This window comes from Typopeltis vanoorti, chromosome 14 (assembly GCF_054136105.1).
Source record: "Typopeltis vanoorti isolate ZY-2024b chromosome 14, IOZ_Tvanoo_1.0, whole genome shotgun sequence".
Classification (NCBI taxonomy): Eukaryota; Metazoa; Arthropoda; class Arachnida; order Uropygi; family Thelyphonidae; genus Typopeltis; species Typopeltis vanoorti.
Genome location: NC_143562.1, coordinates 66,337,439 through 66,358,907, shown reverse-complemented (window position 1 = coordinate 66,358,907; position 21,469 = coordinate 66,337,439). Strand labels below are relative to the sequence as shown.

Here is a 21,469-nt window from a genome sequence, read left to right as displayed (position 1 = left end):
TGTAATGGAGCATGAGGAAAAGAACACTATAATACTGCTATGAGAGAATGGTGGGGAGATTTTTGAAACTCAATAGTGGATATTTATGAAGTCTTTCATACAGAAGGAAAAACATTTAAAAGTTATCAATTGTTAACATGACAACAAGACAAACAGAAGCTATGAGAGACTGAGTTTTTAATGACTGTTCGTTTTTTCAGTCTTTCATACAGAAAGAAAAAATTCTAAACCTTAATGGAGATAAAAGGACAGAAGAAACTGAAAATGACTGGTTTACGTTATGACTTTTAGAGAAAATTTGCAACTAAAATTGTAAGTATTTTTGCAATTCTTTAAAAGGGAATATTATAATGTTCGAATTAAAGATTTGAGATCCAGAAGTTTTCTTTCCAACTCTCTGGACAAAAAACGTCGTTTTTTGTCCAGAGAGTTGGAAAGAAAGATCACAGTTGCTGCTAATAAATTCATTAGCAGCAACTGTGATCATCAAATAACTGGACAGTGAATGAGATGATGTTTATTTAAAAAAAAGTGCAAATTATGCAAAGAAAAAATATTTTAAATGCATTTAGAATGAAGCTGAAAATTTATTCGCTGCTTGTCTTTGTTAACTTGCTTGTGGTTAGTGGATTTTTGGAGCCCTGTATATATATATTTTTTTTTAATTTAATGATAATCTCTCTAATGAAAGGTTGAAACCTACAGCAAATTAATATTGTGAGTAAGCAAAGGATTAGCCAATGTGAGAACTTTGCAGATCAAACAACTTTTTCAAGTCACTTCAGGCCTCCAATAAACAAGACTGTAGTCTCACACTGGATGATGAAAATCACTTACCACATACTGCTGCAAAAATTATAAAGCTACATGTGTTCAATGAACATAACATTTTCAAACGTCAATATTCCATTCCTTTGGCTTTAATTATGCATGTCTGTCTAGCCTTTTTCATAAATGTCAATATACAAACAAACAGCTATTTTGGTTCATTCTAATGCCATCAAACTACATTTGCAATTTGACATGGCATGTTATACTCAGCTAGCCAACAAAACACTATTCAAATGTTTAGTGTTCAATTTTTCAAACACTATGAAAATAAATGACCAGGAAAATATTATCACCACCATATTCTCTAGCAGCTGCAATATCCAAATGTGTCTATCTGATTTGAACAGTATTTGTGATAAAGAGTGGCATGATCTGTCACTCTATATCAAAGCTTTACAATGATCTACTTTCAATTATTGCAAGCTCTGTGCCACATAAGCTGAACATAAACAGTAGTCCTACAATGGAACCTAAGGTTATGTTTGAGCATGAACTTCTACGGTTCTGGACATCCTGAACTCTTGGCTCTGAGAATCCAGTGATGCAATCCATTTCAGCACCTCTCTATTCTTTTCCATCAGATTATGTGGTCTGTCTAACTTTACTTGAGATTCTTTTTCACTATCATATTTTCATTTTAAATGATGAAGTCAGCAACAATCTCAGATGTTCTCATAGTGATCAACCACACAAACCAATTGCTAACACATGAATAGAAGTTAGTTAACTCAAAATCACAGACAATTCCCAGACTTATGCATAACTATAGAATTATACACAACTAGCCATTTAGTGCCTATGCTTTCTACCTTGCAATGTTACTAGTATGCAGATAAAAAAATGGCGGGGGGGATGTAATTTTTGCAGTACACCATTCCTAATTAATTCCATCAAGGTAGGCATACGATTCTGATTTTTTTTTTAAAAAATACTGTTTGTGAAAATGTCATTAAAGATGACATTTTCACAAACAGTATTTTATCACTTTTTGTGATAAAATACTGTTTGTGAATACATAAAATACATAATATCACTTTTTGTGAAAGTTTGTTTATATTTTCTAGAACAGAAATGAAACTTTTCTAACAAAAGGGAATAAAGCAAAAAAAAAGCATCTGAAATGTTTTGGTGGATTTCCTGATCCTGATATGAATAAATTATAGTATAAACGTCATTACAAAACTTACTTAATAGTTTCAGTCATAATCTCTATGCACTGTTGAATCATTCCATCCTGCACAAAAAAAAAAAAAAAAGAAAAAAAAAGATTAGTAATATTTTTAATATTTAATATATTTGTAGACTTTTATATATGGATTTTATCAATATATAACATTCTACTGTTTACAATGAATGATTAATTAGAAATGGAAGTTTAAGAGAGAATTACTAATTTATAATTAATAAATGCTAATTTTTCCTATTTGTTTTATTAACTATTTTTTCTATTTCACAAACTTTCATTTTTTGATATATGTGGAGGCAAAATTTATTAACAACTGAAGTTAATTATAAATATAATTTTTGCAAAAATTATGTTACATTTTTACTCTTTGTACATATAGTGATGCAATGTTTATACTTTCAAATTATATTGAATAATTAAATTTATGCAAATTATTTTAATAAAAAGAAAATTATCTCATTCTTCCTGTATATGAATCTTGTAACAGAAAAAAAAAAATAATAATAATAATAAATCAAACATTGTGACCACACAAGCCATCGTGGTACTAACATTAAGTTATGTGTGTGTTCACACATAACTTAATGTTACAATTAGAATTAGTAACATTAAGTTATGAATGAAAACACGCATCAACAGACATAGGACACTTAGAGGCATAGGGTTAACCGCCTTATCCTCGTATTATGGTTGGGAAGTCCAGGGATACTTGGAAGGCTGTGGGCACTTATGTGTGCTTGTTAAAGCCACTGATGGATGATGGAACATTAAGTTATAATAAAAACAAAAGAAATTATTATATACAAAAGTAAAAATGTGCAAAAATCATACTTAACTACAACAAGACAAGAAGAATCAGCAAGTTTGCTTTACATCATTGGAACTAAAAAAAAAAAACTTGTAGGCATTTTATTGCAAACTGTATTAAGTAGGCATCAAGTGACTGAGAAGTTTCGTCTTGATATACTACTGATAAATGTACTTTATCTGCCAAAACTGAGTTGTTCCTTGCCATTTGTGATACTCAATTGTTGTGGTAGTCACAATAAATGAAAACATGGTGTGCTATACTGCGATATGAGAAGAATGGATGACAGACATAAAAAAAAGTTAGGAGTTAAAAAGAAACATAGCTATGTAAAAAAGAAAAGGAAGGCAGTTAAGAATTCCCTTAAGAAAATACATTATAAGGAAGGAATATTGGTTTTCTGCATTCAATATTTAAAAATTTGTACAAATAAAGTAATTTACTTTTACTGGTAAATGCGAACTTTTGTGGTTGATAATTGAAACAAAAACTATATAATGCTATTTATGGACTGAAAAATATTAAATAGAAACACAAAAATGAGAAATAATCGTTTCAAAATAACTGTTCTTCTCATTCATCTTCAGGCAGTTAAAACTTGTGAGAATTAATTACTAATGAATACATTAGTGATTAATTTTAAAGTCTGAGTGAATGAGTAAAAGCATCATTATTCTGTATAGTTGTTTTAATTTAATTATAAGATCAGCTGAAGACATCTATGGATTTTACCAGTCTGAATATCAGTGGTGGCTTGTACATAAGCACTGTGACACTGCAGCACCCCAAGGAAAAAACGAAAACATTAAATTTTGTTTGTGTTTATAAATAATAACAATGCTTACAACAACATGTTAAAGGTTACAGCTTATGTTTTGATATTGATTGAATAGTTAATAATTGGAATTGTTCGATTAACACTTTAGATTACGAAACAAACGCACTGCGATCTAATGCAGTGTTGGAATTATCACGTTCGGTCAGTTCCAGCTAGACTCGCGATATTTGTTTGCACTTGTCACTGCACGTGACTAAAGCATACACTAAAGATATATTGTATGCTACTTTGTACAAGAACATTTACTGCTACTAGTTCTCTTTCTCTTGGACCACTTCATTACATTAGTGCTCAAGAACTGCCCCAGAAAGTATGCATTTGAAAGTATATGAAAATATTAATCAATTGTTTTAAACATAGATACTTTTTGTATTTGATTCAAGGAGTGAATATGTAGGGGTAATGGGTTTACAGTGATACTACTGGACCTTGCCAAGGCCTTTGACAGGATACCACATGGAACCCTAATCAGTAAACTGGAGCAGATGGGGATAGATATAGGGTTGGTAAGATGGATAGGAGGGTGGTTGGAGGAGAGATACCAGAGAGTGGTTTATTCAGGAGTGGAGTCAAAAAGACAACTTGTGACTAGTGGAGTGCCACAGGGCTCTGTTCTTGGACCACTGATTTTCAATTTGTTCATCAATAATATTGGAAAGGATTTGAGAGGAAGTGTTCACTTGTTTGCTGATGATGCAAAGTTGGGTAGAGCAATTGTGAGTGCACAGGATGTCAAAATTTTACAGGATGATTTGGATAGTTTGGAGGACTGGGCTAGGAAAAATGGATGTCAGTTTAATGTGGCAAAGTGTAAGGTTATGCACTTTGGGATGAATAGAACAGCAGCAGTATATCGCATTGGTGGAACTGTACTCCAGGAGATTGATGAGGCCAGGGATTTGGGAGTGCTGGTGGATAGGGAGTTGAAGTTTAGGGGGCACATTGCAAAAGTGACTAAAACAGCTCACCAAATCACTTGGCTTATGAAAAATACTTTAACATGCAGAGACAAACAAGTTGTTGTTCCTCTGTATCGAGCATTGATAAGACCCCATCTGGACTTCTGTGCCCAGTTATGGGCACCAGGGTTTCTTCGTGATGGGGAGGAAGTGGAGAGTGTCCAGAGACAAGTGACCAAGATGATAGCAGGTCTGTGGAATGAACCTTATGAGAATAGGTTGAGGATTTGTGGGTTGCAGAAATTGGATGATAGGTGAAGGAGGGGTGATATGATTGAGACATTCAAATTACTGAAGGGTTTTTATAAGATTGATCCAGAAGATATTTTTGAAAATATGAGTGGTGGTGGGAGGACTAGGGGCCATGCATGGAAGCTGGGCAAGAGCGTGGTTGACAAGGGTGTTAGAGCTAGGTTTTTTACTTGGAGAGTGGTGAATGAGTGGAATAAGCTTCCAGAGTCTGTTGTGGGTGCTACGACCGTGAATGAGTTCAAGGCAAGATATGATAGATACTGTGTGAATGCTGAATAGTTGTTCCGGACATGATGTTAGGGCCTCCCTCGATGAGTCTGTTGACTCCTTGGAGTTTCCCGGAACAATAATAATAATAATAATAATAATAATAATAATAATAATAATAATGTAACTTTAGTCTCCACAGACATTCTATAAACAATACTGAAAAAGGCTTGACCCATTAATTTTAAAGTCTGAGTGAATGAGTAAAAGTATCATTATTCTGTATAGTTGTTTTAATTTTTTAATACTGTACACACACTTAAAATTTAGCATTAAGTTCTCAGACATGTAATCATAGCAAAACGCTAAATACATAGACCTGGGGATAAGAACCTATATGGTTAAAAAAGGGGAAAGTTAATTTTCTTTTCAGCTTTCTCTTTAGAAATATTTTAAATAGAGGACTAATTAACATTTCTGCCCAGTTTGTAACACAGATAAAGATTGAAATAAATGGCTCATAGAACAATGAAGGATGTTATTTTTAATTTAAATATCAACTCTACATGGAAAAAGATTAAAAAACCTATAGCACATCAGTGCATGTGTAGGCAAGTGATAAACGAAAACTTGAAACAGCCAGAGTTGTTGGCCTTTGGGGAAAATAGTATGAGGATGACTATTCTTTGGTACAACAGCAGATGGAATGAAAGAGAAAGATGAGAGGTCGACTTCAGGTTTGAAATATCAACCAGCCACTTTTGTTTTTATAAACACCAAGGAAAGTTGAGGAATGATGAATCTCAGTTTGGCAGAACAGCACCCATGAAAACACCTGCATAAAAGACAATGAAAAAATAGAATGATGGAAAGTGATTGGAGTATCAAGAAAGGAGTCATCTGTTAATTGAATTCCTCTCTCTTCTAGATAACAGGAAGCATTTCAGAGTGCTGATGTAATACTCCAAATCTCAGAATAGCATTCTAAGATTAAGTAGGGACTTTTATAGCATTAGCAGTTGAATGGATGAGAATCAGTGCCTTGAGCAGAAAAGGACATTAAGTTTTTTTGAAGGCTAAGGAGACTACAGATTTAATGTGATGTTTCTGTCAGGAAAGGCTAGAGGTTTAAATCAGCCCAAAAAGAGAAATCTGAACTTGTCTGGAGATGTGGTTATTTATCAAAGTAAGTGGGAAATGAAGTAAGATCTTTCTTGTGAGATAAAAGGATTGTGTTTTGGTACCATGAAAGGTGATCAGGCTGTCCACCCTACTGGAGAATAGCAAGAAGATCAGAATATAAGGCATTGGTTATCTTGAAGCTTGGACTGTTTTGGCAATACTAGTTTGTGGCATGAAGAAGAGGAAGAGTATTCTGTCATCTGAAAAATCGATTTGAAGTTAATGAGAGATCATTTATACATAACAAAGTATGGGGAAAACATGGTGCACTGGGAATACTCTCGTAATGAACAGAAAATCAGAAGAGGGCAAGCCGTCCAGCATGTTGTGTAGTGAATGACCCTAACAAGAAAATTAGTGATCCAACTGCAAAGGAAAAAATTAGCATAAGATGGAAGATGAGGTCTGGCATCGAGGTCTATTTAGGCCTCAATGCCAGATTAATTTGCAGATTATTTGCAAATTAAATATTGAAATAGACAACAGAATTAGCAAAGCTGGTATAATAAAAAGTCAAATGAATAAATTTATATGGAATAAGAGAGAAATTAGTCAAAGCACTAAACTTTCTTTTAAGATTACACGGTGGTCAGCATTCATAGTGAAAAATTTATGGAGACACAGCGTGTTGGAGTAAATAACACTCAAAATTTTGACCTTTGTATTGAGGATATAATGAGCAGCCAATCACAAGCAAGCAAAGTAAGGAGCAACCAACCATCAAAAACCACGGCCAAGTTATCAACACATCCAACTACAACCTTAACAAAGAAAAAAAGCTTAAACTACTCTATCGTACCAAGGTCAGTAAACAAACTAGACTACCACATTGAAAGAGGTCTAAACTCCCTCCCCACCAATACAACTAATAAAATACAGATGGAAACATCCAACATACTAAATTCCAATAAACAGCTAAGTTGCAATTTAACCAAACAGAAAAATTAGCTCTTAAATACTTAAGAAATAACCAAGACATCGTTATTACCAAAGCAGATAAAGGCAATGCTATCATCATGCTTGATCAGACAGCGTACCTTGAAAAAATGAACAATTTTTTCCGACCACAACATGTACCAAACAGTTAACTACAATCCTACAAACCTCATCAAAAAGAAAACAGAATTAATCAAGTCAGTGATCACGTGGCAAGAGGAAACAACTAAAAAGCTATTATTGCATTATGCCCGTGCTCCCAGAATTTATGGCCTGCCTAAAATACACAAAACAAACACACCATTACGACCAATAGTTGAAGGAATCGACATCCCCAATTATCACTTAGCCAAGAAACTAGCGGCTGCACTCAAGGAGTTGGTAGGTCATTCCTCCTCCTACATAAGAAGCATACAACACGTCATAAACAAAATCAGAAACATCATACTCATTGATGAAGATTTATTAGTCAGCTTTGACATAACTGCCCTTTTTCACTAATATCCTGATCAATGATACTATTCTTCTCATACAGAACATATTTCTGCCCGGTATCACAGTCCTCTTTGATCACGTACTTTGCTTTGGGTATTTCATGTGGCAAAATAATTTCTACCTACAAAATGAAGGTATAGCCATGGGCTCACCACTACCCCCCCCCCATAGCTAACTTTTACATAGAAGACTTTGAGCAACACATTCTAGATTCAGCAAGCCTAAAGCCAAAAGTCTGGCTCATATATGTTGATGATATTTTTGCCATTTGGCCTCACAGCCTGCAAAACATTAAATAAATTTCTAAGCCACTTGAACAAACAACACAAACATATTCAATTTACCAGCAGGATTGAAAACAATAACTTTCTTGCTTTTCTAGACGCACTTGTCACGTTTTCCCTCAGGCTGCCTTTCCTTTACATAGGAAAGGCAGCCTGAGGCATGCCTTTCCTTTACACAGGCCAATACATACATAACAATTCATACCACCATCCAACACAAAAACTAGGGGTCATCAGGCCTTCAAACACAGAGACCTAACAATCTGCTTCAATGAGCAGGTGCTGAACAAAGAATATGAAATTATTAGTCAATGTTTATAAAAAATGGCTACAACAAAAAAAAAAAATTACAAGCTCCTCCACAAAAATACCATTAAAAGCAAAAAAGATTACAAGAATACCATACATTAGGAGCATATCAGAAAAAATAGATATAATACTACATAAATACAATATAACAGGAAAACTTCAAACTTCTTGCAAAATGAAGAAATTTACTCAGCTCATCCAAAAATCCTCTTCCATACCTTGTCCACCAGCGATTTACAAAATTCAGTACACCTGCAACCTACCCTACATAGGAAAATAGAATGTACCATCCAACATAAACACCACATTAAATTCCTCAACTATGGTATGTGTAAACAGGCATGTTAACCTATACCATAGTTGAGGAATTTTACCCAAAGTGCATGGGTAAACAGGCCCTTGAAACATGTCACAGAATCAACTGGAAAGGCACCAAGCCTCTACATTGCACCAAAACCTGGTTTTAAAGAAAGTTCAAGGAAGCCTGTGAGATGCTGAAACATCATCCAAATCTAAACAAGAATGATGGATTAATAATTCCAAGAATCTGGAGGACTCATCTTCAACCGATATAACATCCAGAAGAATCCCAAACAGAAGAAAACCTTAAGGACTGTAAAAATTGTTTAATGTAGTTCCACTATAAAACTTTTTTTTTCATCTGTGTATTATTATACTGTTAAGTATAAAAAGTTTATTTTATTTTGTGAATTAATTTTTAGTTTTGTATATATTTTATATAATAATATTTTAATTTTATTTTTTTTCACCAGAGGTCAGGCTAGGGTAAACGATTAACAATGCATTTAGATTTATCTTACTTTTATATATGTATGTTTTCCTGATGAAAGCACTAAACAAGCTCTATACAAGAGTGTTCAAACCAACATGGATATGAAAGCTGGGATCAAAAATTAAAACACTTGTTCAAAGACTGCAGTAGATATGAGAGTTCTGAGAAAGAACAGATGGCAGTATCACATTCAAAATGAGAATTCTAGGAAAGAATTGGATATCAGCATTCAGGAACGTGTTGGCAGAGCTAATCTCAGGTAGTATGGTCACTTTTTTTTTTTTAATACGTGAAACATCAAGGGATCTATAAGCACATCAGTGCCATGTGCGAGGTACAGATGAAGACTGAGATGGAAGTTTATTCATGTTTTTTTTTTTTTTTTTTTTGAAGAGTTGTCAGGAAATAACTTCATGAGGAAGGCTGTTCCAGAGGACAGAGGTGAACAGAATAAAATAGCAAAAATAGAAACAGGTTTGGTCTGTTTCCAATTGCATAGTAAAGAGATGCTGAGCAGCTGCTGCTCTTGTATTAACAGGTGTGGAAGAATGATGGTTGCCAATTCAAGCAGTGACCGTGGAATTACCTGTAGAATAGATGTAGTGCATATGAGATAGAAGTTGAAGTGAATCTGTAAGAGAAGGTTCTCATCTATGAGCCTAATTTGTTCATGTTTTTTTTTTTTTTTTTTTTTTGAAGAGTTGCAAGTTGTAGTTGTTAGGGAGTACTTCATGAGGAAGGCTGTTCCAGAAGAGAGTGTTCAAACAAATATGGAAGGCATCAAGGATTTTAAGGGAAGTTTTTGAACAAAAGAAGATGCCTAGTTTTTTTTGATGCTGAGGAGGCTATTGATGTGATGCGTTTATGCCAGGAGAGATTGGAGGTAAACATTAGTTAAAGCACAGAGAGAGAGAGAAGAGAGAGATCTGATCTTGTCTGGTGATTTGTATATTACTGAGGATAAGATTATATTTTATTGTGATCGTAGTTTGTGCCCTTTGATATTCTATTAATTTCTTGTATCTTAATATCAACTGCATCTTTATATGCGCTATGCTCCCAGCACCTTATGTCTTAGCTATCTTTATGCTACTTTACTCGTAACTTTACTTTGATCTGCTTAACATATATTTTACTGTTAATCCTACTTAATCTTATTTCCTGTTCCCACTGCTAGCAAACAGACTTTAAGTTATCAGCCTATCTATGATATGCAGATTACCAATTCGCACACTAATCAATTAGAAAAACTGATTAGTGCGCTTCATTATTTTCTTAACAACTGTGCCATTCGAATTGAACTAATGTAGTTTGAAAATTAAGGTAAGGAATAGAGGCAAGATCTTATTTTATACAAATATTTTTCTATAGCAAGTCATGGCATTCTTAATCAATATAGTATGCAGGTTCGCTAGTTTTTCAGAGATAGTGCATTGGCAATTGATCAGGCAAGGTAATTAAGCAAACAAAACATTTTATTTAAACATAGAAAGAATGTACAATATACACATCAAAGCGGAAATGATCTCTCTCTCACAGCTTATCCAAATACAATAGGGGCAACATACAACTGACTGTATTACATGCAACTTACTTAACCCCTTCACAATGTTAACTAATCTAAATTAAGCATGTAGCTATTTCCTAAGTTACACATTAGCTTATTTTTTTCCATTATATGCACAAATTTACAATCAATCTATCCTTTTGTAACCATAATTCATTTCTCATTTTACTAACAATTTCCTGTAAGCACTCTCATTACATGCAATAATTCCAATTTCACCTTTACAAAGCCTTAACAAAATATGTGCCTACTTACAACAGCCCTTTACATACACACTTTGGTCAATTGCACAATATCTCAGTCCGTTTTCACAACAGATTATGATCGGTTCTCGCTCTGGGAATTGCCGGACAAGGTCGCTGCGATTCTACTATCAGTAACTGGAAAGGAACTGCTGAAATTTCCATTGTGTCCACCGGTAGTTGCACTCTCCTAACCGTCCATGCATCCTAGCAGGAATTCCATTGAATAACGGCCTCACCTCCACACCTGGAACCTCCATTTTCCGGGAAAGGGCAAAACTTGGAATCTTAAAATCGAGAATCTTACTGGTCCATCTCAGTCCTCTTTTATATCGTCTGTAATCCTTTGTTACTACAATGTAGTTTCCAGGATTACCTATCAGCATGATGACGTCATTTCGGCTCCCTCTGTTTCGTAGGCGCATATTTTTATGTTTGCAAGACTTGTGAATGTTTGTTTTTGCCAAGTCATCATTCTAATCTGGGTTAATCCCCTCTTTTCATTTTATATATTTAATGGGCATTAAATTATGCATTTTTACAGTAATATTATTACATTTATTTTCTTACAACATAAATTCTATTTTATATATGTGGAAACCTCTGTAAAATCGAACTTGAAAAAATTAATTAATTCAATTTTTCGTGATAGATTTTACAAAGGATAAAAAAGGATTTTGCGAGAGAGAAAATGCAAAACTGCCTTTTGGTAGCACTGAACATGACACAGTTGTCTTTACCCCATCAAAAGATAGTAAGTAGATCAATATTTAAGGCACTAGTTGTAGATGATCTTGTAGCCTGGGATATGAGAGTACTACATGGTTTGTCATACGAGTAGGATGAATATGAGTAGAATGGAGAGTACTATCATCTGTCGTGCTGTGGATAGGATTAGTAGTTATTGTGAGTAGGTCATTTATACAGGAGAAAGCAAGTAGCCCTGAGTAGGTCAGAGTCCTTAGGCAATCCAGCATTAGTGAAAAAGCTCAAAGAGAGAGGGAGCTATCTACCATGACTAGCAGAAAATGATCAAGAGAAAGCCAGCTATCCAATTTCAGAGGGTAGCAGGGAGACCACACATGGTTGAAAGCTTTGAAAATATAAATATCAACTTAAACAGAATAGGAGAGAGAAGGTTAACACAACAAGTGTTCTTTGCCATGAAAGCAGGCAAAAGACCTGAGAAAAATCAAGATGTAGGTAGACTGATACAGTAAAAAAGTGCCTTAGAAGACCAAATATAAGATCTGATAATACTGGAGTGTTGATAGAAAGTTAGCAATAATGTAATGTTTTCATGAAGCACTATCATATCTTGTATTACCCCCCCCCCCGCCCGCCAAGGATATATGCCAGGATTTGATGATGATGATTAAAAGGAACATGAAAAAAATGAGAAGAAAATAAAAACAAAACATATCCACTGCAATCAACAATATAAAAAAATAGACAGGACCCAAAATGGTAAATATTTTCAAGAAATTTTAACTGTGTACATTTTTGTACACAGTTAAAATTTCTGAACATACCATTCTGAACTATACAGTTTAGAAATATATTATGCAGTTCTGAGACATGGTTTTGTGGGGGGGGGAGGACATGTGGTTAAACATGTATGTTAATCAACATCAGTTTCACTTTTGAATGAATATATTTTAAGGAAATTTCAATGGCAATAATTTCTCTTAAATTCAGTGGGAGAATTATTGGAAAGTAAAAAGTTTGCCTACCAGCTGAAAGAGAGTGCTTGCTGCAACAACAGGTATAACATCAGCAGGATCGATGGATATTTCATCTTGGTACAGTGACCCAAACACGATATGCAGTGCTGAAAAAAAACAATTCAGTTGCAAAATAAACTCAAAATCAAAATAATTAACTATTACTACATTAGCTTAAAATAATTATTACAACAAAAACTTAAAACAAAAATTGCCTAGGTAGTTTTGAGTTTTGCTTTATGGATATGTCCAACACATATGATACTAATGCATCATAGTTTCTGCAACTCTGCTGCATATATGGGATTAAATATATATATCAGTGGCGTTGTGTGCACATTTTGGTTGGGTGTACTGTCATGAGGGTTATGCTACCCGAGCTACAAATTTCACGTCAATTTGACCGTATACTTGGACGTGCGTCCGCAGAAAATTTTCCAGCGGGGGAGGACAAAACTTGGAGACAAATAATTACATCAATAAATTTTTATAATTATTGATTTAATTAAATAATTACATCAATAAAAGTCATTTAGCTTTTTTTTTATTTGATGTAATTATTTGTCGATGTAAACTATAAATACATTATTTTCATTTTGCATCGATTTTAATGATCTTTAATTCTTGGGAGGAAAAAATAAATAAAATAAAAATAAAATAATCAGCTAATGCCTTTTTATTCCTGTATATATAGGGAGTAGGCGAGGCCGTTTTTAGCCCTATCTAACTTTTGGAGACTGAGTGGGCAGTTCAATCTCCACTGGTACCCAATCAGAGATAGCTGGTCCAAGGCTATCACTAATTAAGCAGCATGCAGTGAAGAATGACAGCTCAACAAGTGCCGCCATCTCATGGTCCCTAATCCTAACACTCGTATTTAATGTCTGAAATAATGTAGGTTCTACAGTTGAATTTCTTGAGTTTCCGGGATGAAAAACCAGAGTTTCTGGGAGAAAAAACCCGCTTGCCCGTGCCAGAGATCGACTAACTTGGGAACCAGTCGAAAAAAGGCTTAGAAAAATTTCCTCTAGTCGCCGACTAGACTCGAAATCAAGTCTTCCTTCTTGTGGTCAAGCACCGTGGTGTGCAAACACCACATCCACTGAGCTGTATTCAGAATTAATAGTTTTTAGCACAATTTCATATATAAAAAAATTGACCGGCATATTTTATTAAAAATCAACTAATTAAATAATCCTAAAAAATATAAGACTTATTGTTAACCTAACCATAGATTTTTAATTCGTGCAATATTGCCTACCAGTTTCGCTAGTAACTGACTAGCTTGCACAGTACAAATAAAATGAAAGATGCCTTTATCATTTATCATGTTTTTTGTACTGTGCAAGCCTTGAGAAAGCTAGTCAGTTACTAGTGAAACCGGTAATGAATATTGTACGAACATACGTACGAATTAAAAATCTATGGTCAGTTTAACAATAAGTCATATTTTTAAACATTTTACGACCAAAAATATGTATAATTTAATTAATCGTAAATTAAATTATTTCAGTTTAAAAGCAAACAAATCATAAAAACTAACAAGTAAAATAATATTAAATTACATACACTTACCTTTTAAAAATGTATTTTTCTGTTTAAATGCGTTTCACTATAAATTTACAATTCACACTTCACACAGTGACTCACTAGACACAGAGGGCAAACAACTAACCGGTCACTGTTCACAAATCAGAAAAAGAGGGACCAAAAACAGGAACACGTTTTTTATTGCTACAATAAAACATGACCGTGTGATTGCATTTTTATCGATGTATGAAAGTTTTGAGAGTGCATAGCACATCAGCGCTCATCTTAATTGATCCAATGCAATTAATTGCAGGATAACTTTGAATACGTCTGCGTAAAGTGGGGGAACAATCTGTTTTAGGATTCATTAGAAAACAACAATGAATGCTATATTTGGTTGGTATATTTGAAATACTCAAAGATGAAAATATGTGAACCATCATTTATAAGACATGTAAGAATAGAAAAGAATAAGTGTGAGTAGAAACACTTTCATTAATGATAAACAAATTATTAATAATTATCATTTGTGATATGTGTCTATAAGTTGCTGGGTAGAGCGAATAGCACGATCCTATAAAGTCTAAACATGAATAAGTGAATTTATGATGGCATAATTAAAAAATAAAAAACTTATGAAGAGGGAGAGAGAGAGAGTATTGCAGGAATAAATATGGTTTGATGGAGCAGCAATTTACATCTCGTAAAATTTGTTGCACGTTACGTGTATTTCTCTGGTTTGTGTATATTTCGTTCTGTTTTCCAAGAATTTTATTTCGTTTACAGAGACTCGGTATACATAACATCCGATCATTATTGGAATTATCCACACTTTCGAGAATCCTACATTCATCAGTTTTTGTTTTAGTATCAGCGATTCTTCTGTCTTATCAATCTCACATATGCTGGTATTTTGTTGTAGATCAACAACGTCTTATAATACACAGCATATTCATTTTTATTCAGGAATAGATATTTTTTACTGTCTGTTGTTTCCAAAGACTAGAATAAAAATGTCTTTATACCGTTAAAATACTTTGCAACCTCAACAGATGCTATACTGCATCTGTTGAGGTTGCAAGCAAAAGAAAAAACAATTAGCATTTTTCTCCTAACATCCACTTTTAAATTTTCAGTTCCAGAAAACATGTGTAACAGCTGTTTGTAATACTGCCATCAGATACAGTAATCGCTCAACTCATGACAAGTGACAACGTTCAACTGGATTGGTTGACACAATAATCAATCACAGACGCTAGGTGAGCTCAAAATGTTAGCTCACCCAGCCATGCCTTCTCAGCAGTTTAAAAATACTAGAAAGCTAGCAAGATGTAAAGACCTGCTGCGCACTCTTTACATCTTTTCGAAGGGCTCAAAGGTGTATGCATTTTGAAAGCACACCTGGGCTATTAATGCGAATGTGACGCAATTTTTACACATCAAAAGTGCTTTCTTCATGAAGTACTAATACTTTATTACTCTCCTGGAGAGGACAATGAAGCATTAGTATATTGTGTTCAATTTTAAGTCTGCCAACAATTGGGGAGTCTTTAATGGGAATAAATGCAAAAATATAATATTGATGATACTGATATTTTGTGGATGAGCACCACACACCTAGCACACCCGGAATATTCGCCCTTGATATATATATATATATATATATATATATATATATATATATATATATATATATATATATATATATAGGTAAGGAAGAAGGAAGTGAACAACATACATTAATTTTTAATTTTGTTTATCCATCCATACAAAAGAAGCTATTCTAGAATTCTGGATGGGAAGATTTTATTCAAATTTAATATTTTGGATCCTTCCAAAAATTCAGCAAGCAATGCAAATATTATAAACAATCAGACAATTTCCTAGGACAAAAAAATATCAAAATTCTATACAACAATAACTGAACTCGCTAGATAGTATTAATAAAATTTGAGATTTTATTAAATCTTGATTATAATCTGTCAAGACATTTCAATTTTTATTTAATCAGGGTCCATTGGTAGTGGCAGAATTAATCAAAACAAAATTATATGTTATACACAAGCCAAAAACAAGTCAAAATAATGAAGTGCATTATGATTTTTAACATGCTCACTGGATTTTTACAAAATTACCACTATTTATTAATATTAAGAGACACCTCCAGAGAGTCAGGGATTCATCGAGGGAGGCCACATACTACATGAACCAACTATCATACTTATTCTTGAATTCATTCACAATGCTTGCACTCACACATCTAATGGCAATCCATTCCAATCACACACCACACTATGAGAGAAAAATTAGCCTTCATCCTCTTCTTAACGACATTCATTCTCAGCTTCAAAGGATGCCCACTTGTCCTTTCCCCACCCTCCATAAAATGAAAAATTCCATCAATTGAAATCCTGTTTGACTCCTTCAAAAGTTTGTAGGTATCATATCACCCCCTCTTTCTCCTGTTTGCTAATGTCTGCAGTCTACAAATTCTCAATCTGTCTTCATAATTCAAAAGTTCAGATGAACACTTTTTTAGCACACGTGCTGATATCCCATCAGTCCCTATTTCTGAATTCTTATTCAGTTTGTGCAACAGCTCTAATATCGCATCCTCATACACCTGAGTTTCTTCATCCAGTGAAGCGGTAACAGTGAGCTCAATGTTGCATACACCAGGTTGATAGCTTTTAACAAAATGGGCACTTATTAGTTGAACAACACCTCTTCTGCAGCTGTAACCTCATCATCTGCATTTAGAACAGTTATTCCTTTCTATTCATTCTTTCTTTTACTTGCAGCACATCGATAGATTCTTGTGAGTTGTCTTTAGAATGCAGAGACAGTTTCTTTTCATACTCAGACTTTGCTTTCCGTACAACAATTGTGACTATTCTAGCCTGCTGCTTATAATTTTCATAATGCACATCACCCTTATGCACATTCTATTCCTTCTACATCATCCTTTTCTTACGAATCTTTTACTTATTAAGCAAGAGATTCGTAAGAACTCCTACCCTATTTATTCTTCGAACTCTCAGGACACACTCTGATATTGCATCATTTAGGTATTGTTTAAATGCTTCCCATGCACTGTCGATATTCTTCCCATTCATCAACCAATCCCATCCCATTGAACTTAGTATACTCCTCAGCTGGTCATAATTTCCTGCTTTGTAGTTCAACATATAACCTTTTCTGAATGGAACATTCATAAACTTAGTCACTTCCCAAGTGAGTACCGCATGATCACTGTCACCAACCGGAGGCAGAATAGTTACATCTTTAACTGAAATGCCCACTGACACTATAATCAAATCCAACACTCTTTGACCATGAGTTCCTTCTGTCACATGCTGCTTGAGGAAGTCATCCCACAACAGCTCAATAAATGCATTTTCATTCTTGTCATGAGATTCTACTGCTACCCAATCAATATTTGGATAATTAAAGTCTTCCATTATGATTACTCTTTTCGCTCTCATCTTGTCTATTTGGTGATGCATTTCTTCATCACTAGCAACCTATGTACCAGGCCTGTAACAACACTCCACTATTTAATTGATCTTATTAGATTCCACCTCACACCAGATGGCCTCAAACTCACTTCCACATGAAATACCGTTAGCAGTAGTACTACAATCATAGGTCTCAACTTTAACTGGATTCAAGTCATCCAATATCATTATCAGCATGTCCCCCCCTCCTTTCCTATCCTCTCTATCCTTCCTAAAAATAGTGTACCTTTACAATCGATACCAGTTAATATGTCTGTTTCTGATAGCCAGGTCTCACTAATGCCTAGAAATTGAGGTCCCAACATATTGACTAAGGCAGTGTTTCTCAAACTTCAGATATCCGTGTACCCCTTCTTAAATTTTCGTTATTTCTAAGTATACCCTTATCAAAATAATAATAAATAAATAAATAAAGTATATTTCATTGTAAATGTCTATTTTATTTGAATTTATATGTTCATGTAAACAAAAAATATGATTTATTTTTAATAGAATAAAATTTGGAATAGGTTCCTCTTCATATCTCGTCCATGAAAATCCACATTTCAAGTAATTCATATCATACTTAGGAAGATGTGTCATCATCTTCCTAGTTGCTTCTTTAGCGATGTCAGATGACACACCCTTATCAATTTCATTTGATCTAGATACAATATCAATGTTTTCTTGTTGCTTACAGCTACTTGTATTTGCTATATTGCTCTCTTTTGTACATTTTATAAATCCAGTCTTTAAATGATCCATACTTAAGAATTTGAAAGCTAAAAAGAATACCATATTTACTCAAATATAACTTGTACTTTTTTTCCCAAAATTAAAGCTAAAAAATCATGGTGCGAGATATATGTGGGTATTTTCAGAAAAAAACTGAAAATGGTGTGACTTACCAAGAAGCTCCTATTCGCTATTGCTACTTTTGGCATCGAGAACAGTTTCCTTGTGTGCATCATCAAAGTCATCTACACAAATAGCGTCATCCTCTTTCGCATTATTTCAAGCAAAAATTACCAGTAATTTACAAGACTTGAGATATGTAATGAACAATCCTTCACAAATGACTAATGAGAAGTAAAAGCAGAGATGAAACAGACAGCAATGATAGGCCAGTAGAGATAGAGCAGCTATGAAGAAGTGCATATGACTGGTGTGGTATTAACAAAAGATCACACGAATCAAAGACAAAGGCAAGCCAACAGTTGAGTTGAAATGTTAATTCTCTTCAACTGAATTCCATAATAGTTGAAACACATTCACTATATATTTCTTAGTTTTAACACATTCACGACAGGGTGGTGTCATGCAAAACCATATGTTACAATGGCAGCATATGGTTTTGCTTGAATCTATACAGCAGTTTCTGTTCGAGGGGAGGTATGATTGATTAGTTAGTGCCGTTTTATCCCAGTTGTCTCTAATTGCACTATTTGTTGAGAAATATATTACACAGGCTGCAAATGTCTCTGTACCTTATTCAGTGATACAATAAAACTACTTGTTTTTCTTGCATCTTCAGTACAGTAAGCTATTGGGGGGGGAATGTTGTTTACCGCAGGGAGCGAGTTACTATCACCAGCACATGAACGTCGTGGTGACAGGTAGCAATTTGAGTAGGAGAATTCATACATAATATATAATTTATTGAGAAATTTATATGTTTAAAATAATTCTTTCTTTCTTAATTATGATTAAGAAAGAAAGAATTTTCTTTCTTTCTTAATCATAATTAAGAAAGAAAGAATTATTTTAAACATAATTTTTTTTATTTTAAACACCCCCCCCCCAAAGACCTTTTGCATACTCCAGGGAGTACGCAAACCACACTTTGAGAAACACTGGACTAAGGCAACAAACTCTACTCCTTTGTTTCTGATACTCCTAGCATTCATATACAGACAATAATCTACTTGCATGTTCTTTTGTATACTCTTGTCTGCAGTCTGCATGACACAGTTGGACAACTTGCAGGTCTTTACTCTTCTCTAGTGCCTGGTACATGTAGACATCTTTGCACACATTTGATGAGTCCAAAACAGACAAAAAAAATGAAATTATTTTCTCCTCATCAACATTTCCATGACAAAGCCCATTCCCCTCATTAACACAGTTATTATATAACACTGTCACTCTTACACTCACATTCTCCCATCTTCCCTTTATAATTATTAGTTTTTCTAGACTCCTGATACCAAACGCATTCAGGTGTAGGCCATCCCTCTTGTACAAATTCAATTTATTATTATTACTTTTTTTTTTAATGTAGCTTCTGCCTACAAGTGAGCCTCTGTAACTCAGTCAGTATAGACGAAGCCCTTTGGTCAGAAAGACCTGGGTCAATTCCCATCAGTGATGTGAGGAACCTTTATCTGGTCTCTTTCGATGAAAGTTAAGTTAGCCAGTCTCGTATGAAGGTAGGGTGTTTTTTCACCCGGAAACTCAAGTTTTTTGTCCCCTAGAACAGGCAAACCGCCTCGTGAACACACACGGATTACAGTCATGAATACTTCCCAGCCATATGCTAGACCTGAGCCTGGATAAAATTGGGGGGTGGGGGGGGGAGCAATAGTGAGAACCCTTTGTGGGCAATGCCTGCAAAGTCCCTACAGTCAGAAATGACTGAAAGGGAAAAACCACCATCTGCCCACAAAATATGGGAAACACTAATACCTTGTTCACTTCCAGTAAACAAGGTATTAATGTTTCCCATATTTTGAGAAGTTTAATGCAATATTTATTCAAAGTATTATGCTGAAACTCTATTTCATAGGAAATGCTAACACTTCAAAAAGCAGTTTAATATCTAGGCCATCAACATATGCCCACAGAGGGCACCCCATCTGGTTAGGACTCTAGTCTTTCATTCATGTGTTTCACTTAGTTTTATATTCCCTTTTGTGTGTGTGTGTGCGTGTTACAAATCTCATACTGTACTCTCTGATGATATCTCAGCGATAAACAAAATACTGGAAGAATTAACTATTATTTTTAATCCTTTCTCAGTACTGTTTTATTCTATCAAGCCTCTAACATGAGTTATTCCCAGCACTTAAGCTTTTACACACAGGTTATCCTAACTCCAATGAAAGGTGGTATACAACGATAGAAGGTAAAAATTCTAAAGAGCTGCCCAGAATTAGATGGGTAGACAAAATAAAAGAGTACCTGAAAACCAAATCACAACAAGCGACACCAAACTGAACAGAATTGTTCAGACTCTCCAGAGACAGACAGAAGTGGAAAAAGTTAATTCGGCCACATCATCATCCACATAGATGATGGAAGAGAGAGAAGAAGAACGAAAGATGGTATAGAGATCAGTGTTTAAGACACTGGACAGATGATCTTGATGCTTGGGATGTCTAAGAACTACATGGTTTGTCAAAAGAGTGGGTTGAATGGAGCATGTTGTCATCAGCAAAGCTGTGGATAGGATTGGTGGTGATTGAGAGTAGAATGGGGGATAAAGGTCATCATGCCAATAAGGATGATTTCTGTGACTTCCTCAGTGCAAGTGGTTGGATCAGAAGAATGGAAGCAACAGTCAAACCATAGAAAGGAATAGTAGTTCCAGAGGTCATCTCACTAAGTACCTTTGTAGCGACAAAGGATATGAGGTTAAATGTGATAAGAGAGTGGACAGGGGAACGTTCCCTGAGAGTGACACTTACACAAAATTGTGATCAGAGTTACTGAGAGGAGAGGCAACAGTGAATCTGAAAAGAGAACTTGTTAAAAAAAAGAAGATCAAAGGAAAGTGGAAGAAAATGCCAAGAATTTATGTAGGTAGATGAATAATTTATGATGGATCACA

The 21,469-nt window shown here is 34.5% G+C and overlaps 1 protein-coding gene across 1 annotated transcript in view; it reads right to left on the bottom strand.

The window, feature by feature from the left end:
- gcl (germ cell-less) overlaps positions 1-21,469 on the bottom strand; it is a 171,792-nt gene that overhangs the window by 117,737 nt on the left and 32,586 nt on the right. The window contains exons 4-5 of the mRNA XM_090403868.1: positions 12,623-12,720; positions 2,019-2,065 (exon numbers count right to left, since the gene is read on the bottom strand). Of these exons, the coding sequence (XP_090259994.1) occupies positions 2,019-2,065; positions 12,623-12,720 (145 nt within the window). The remainder of the gene's footprint in view (positions 1-2,018; positions 2,066-12,622; positions 12,721-21,469) is intronic.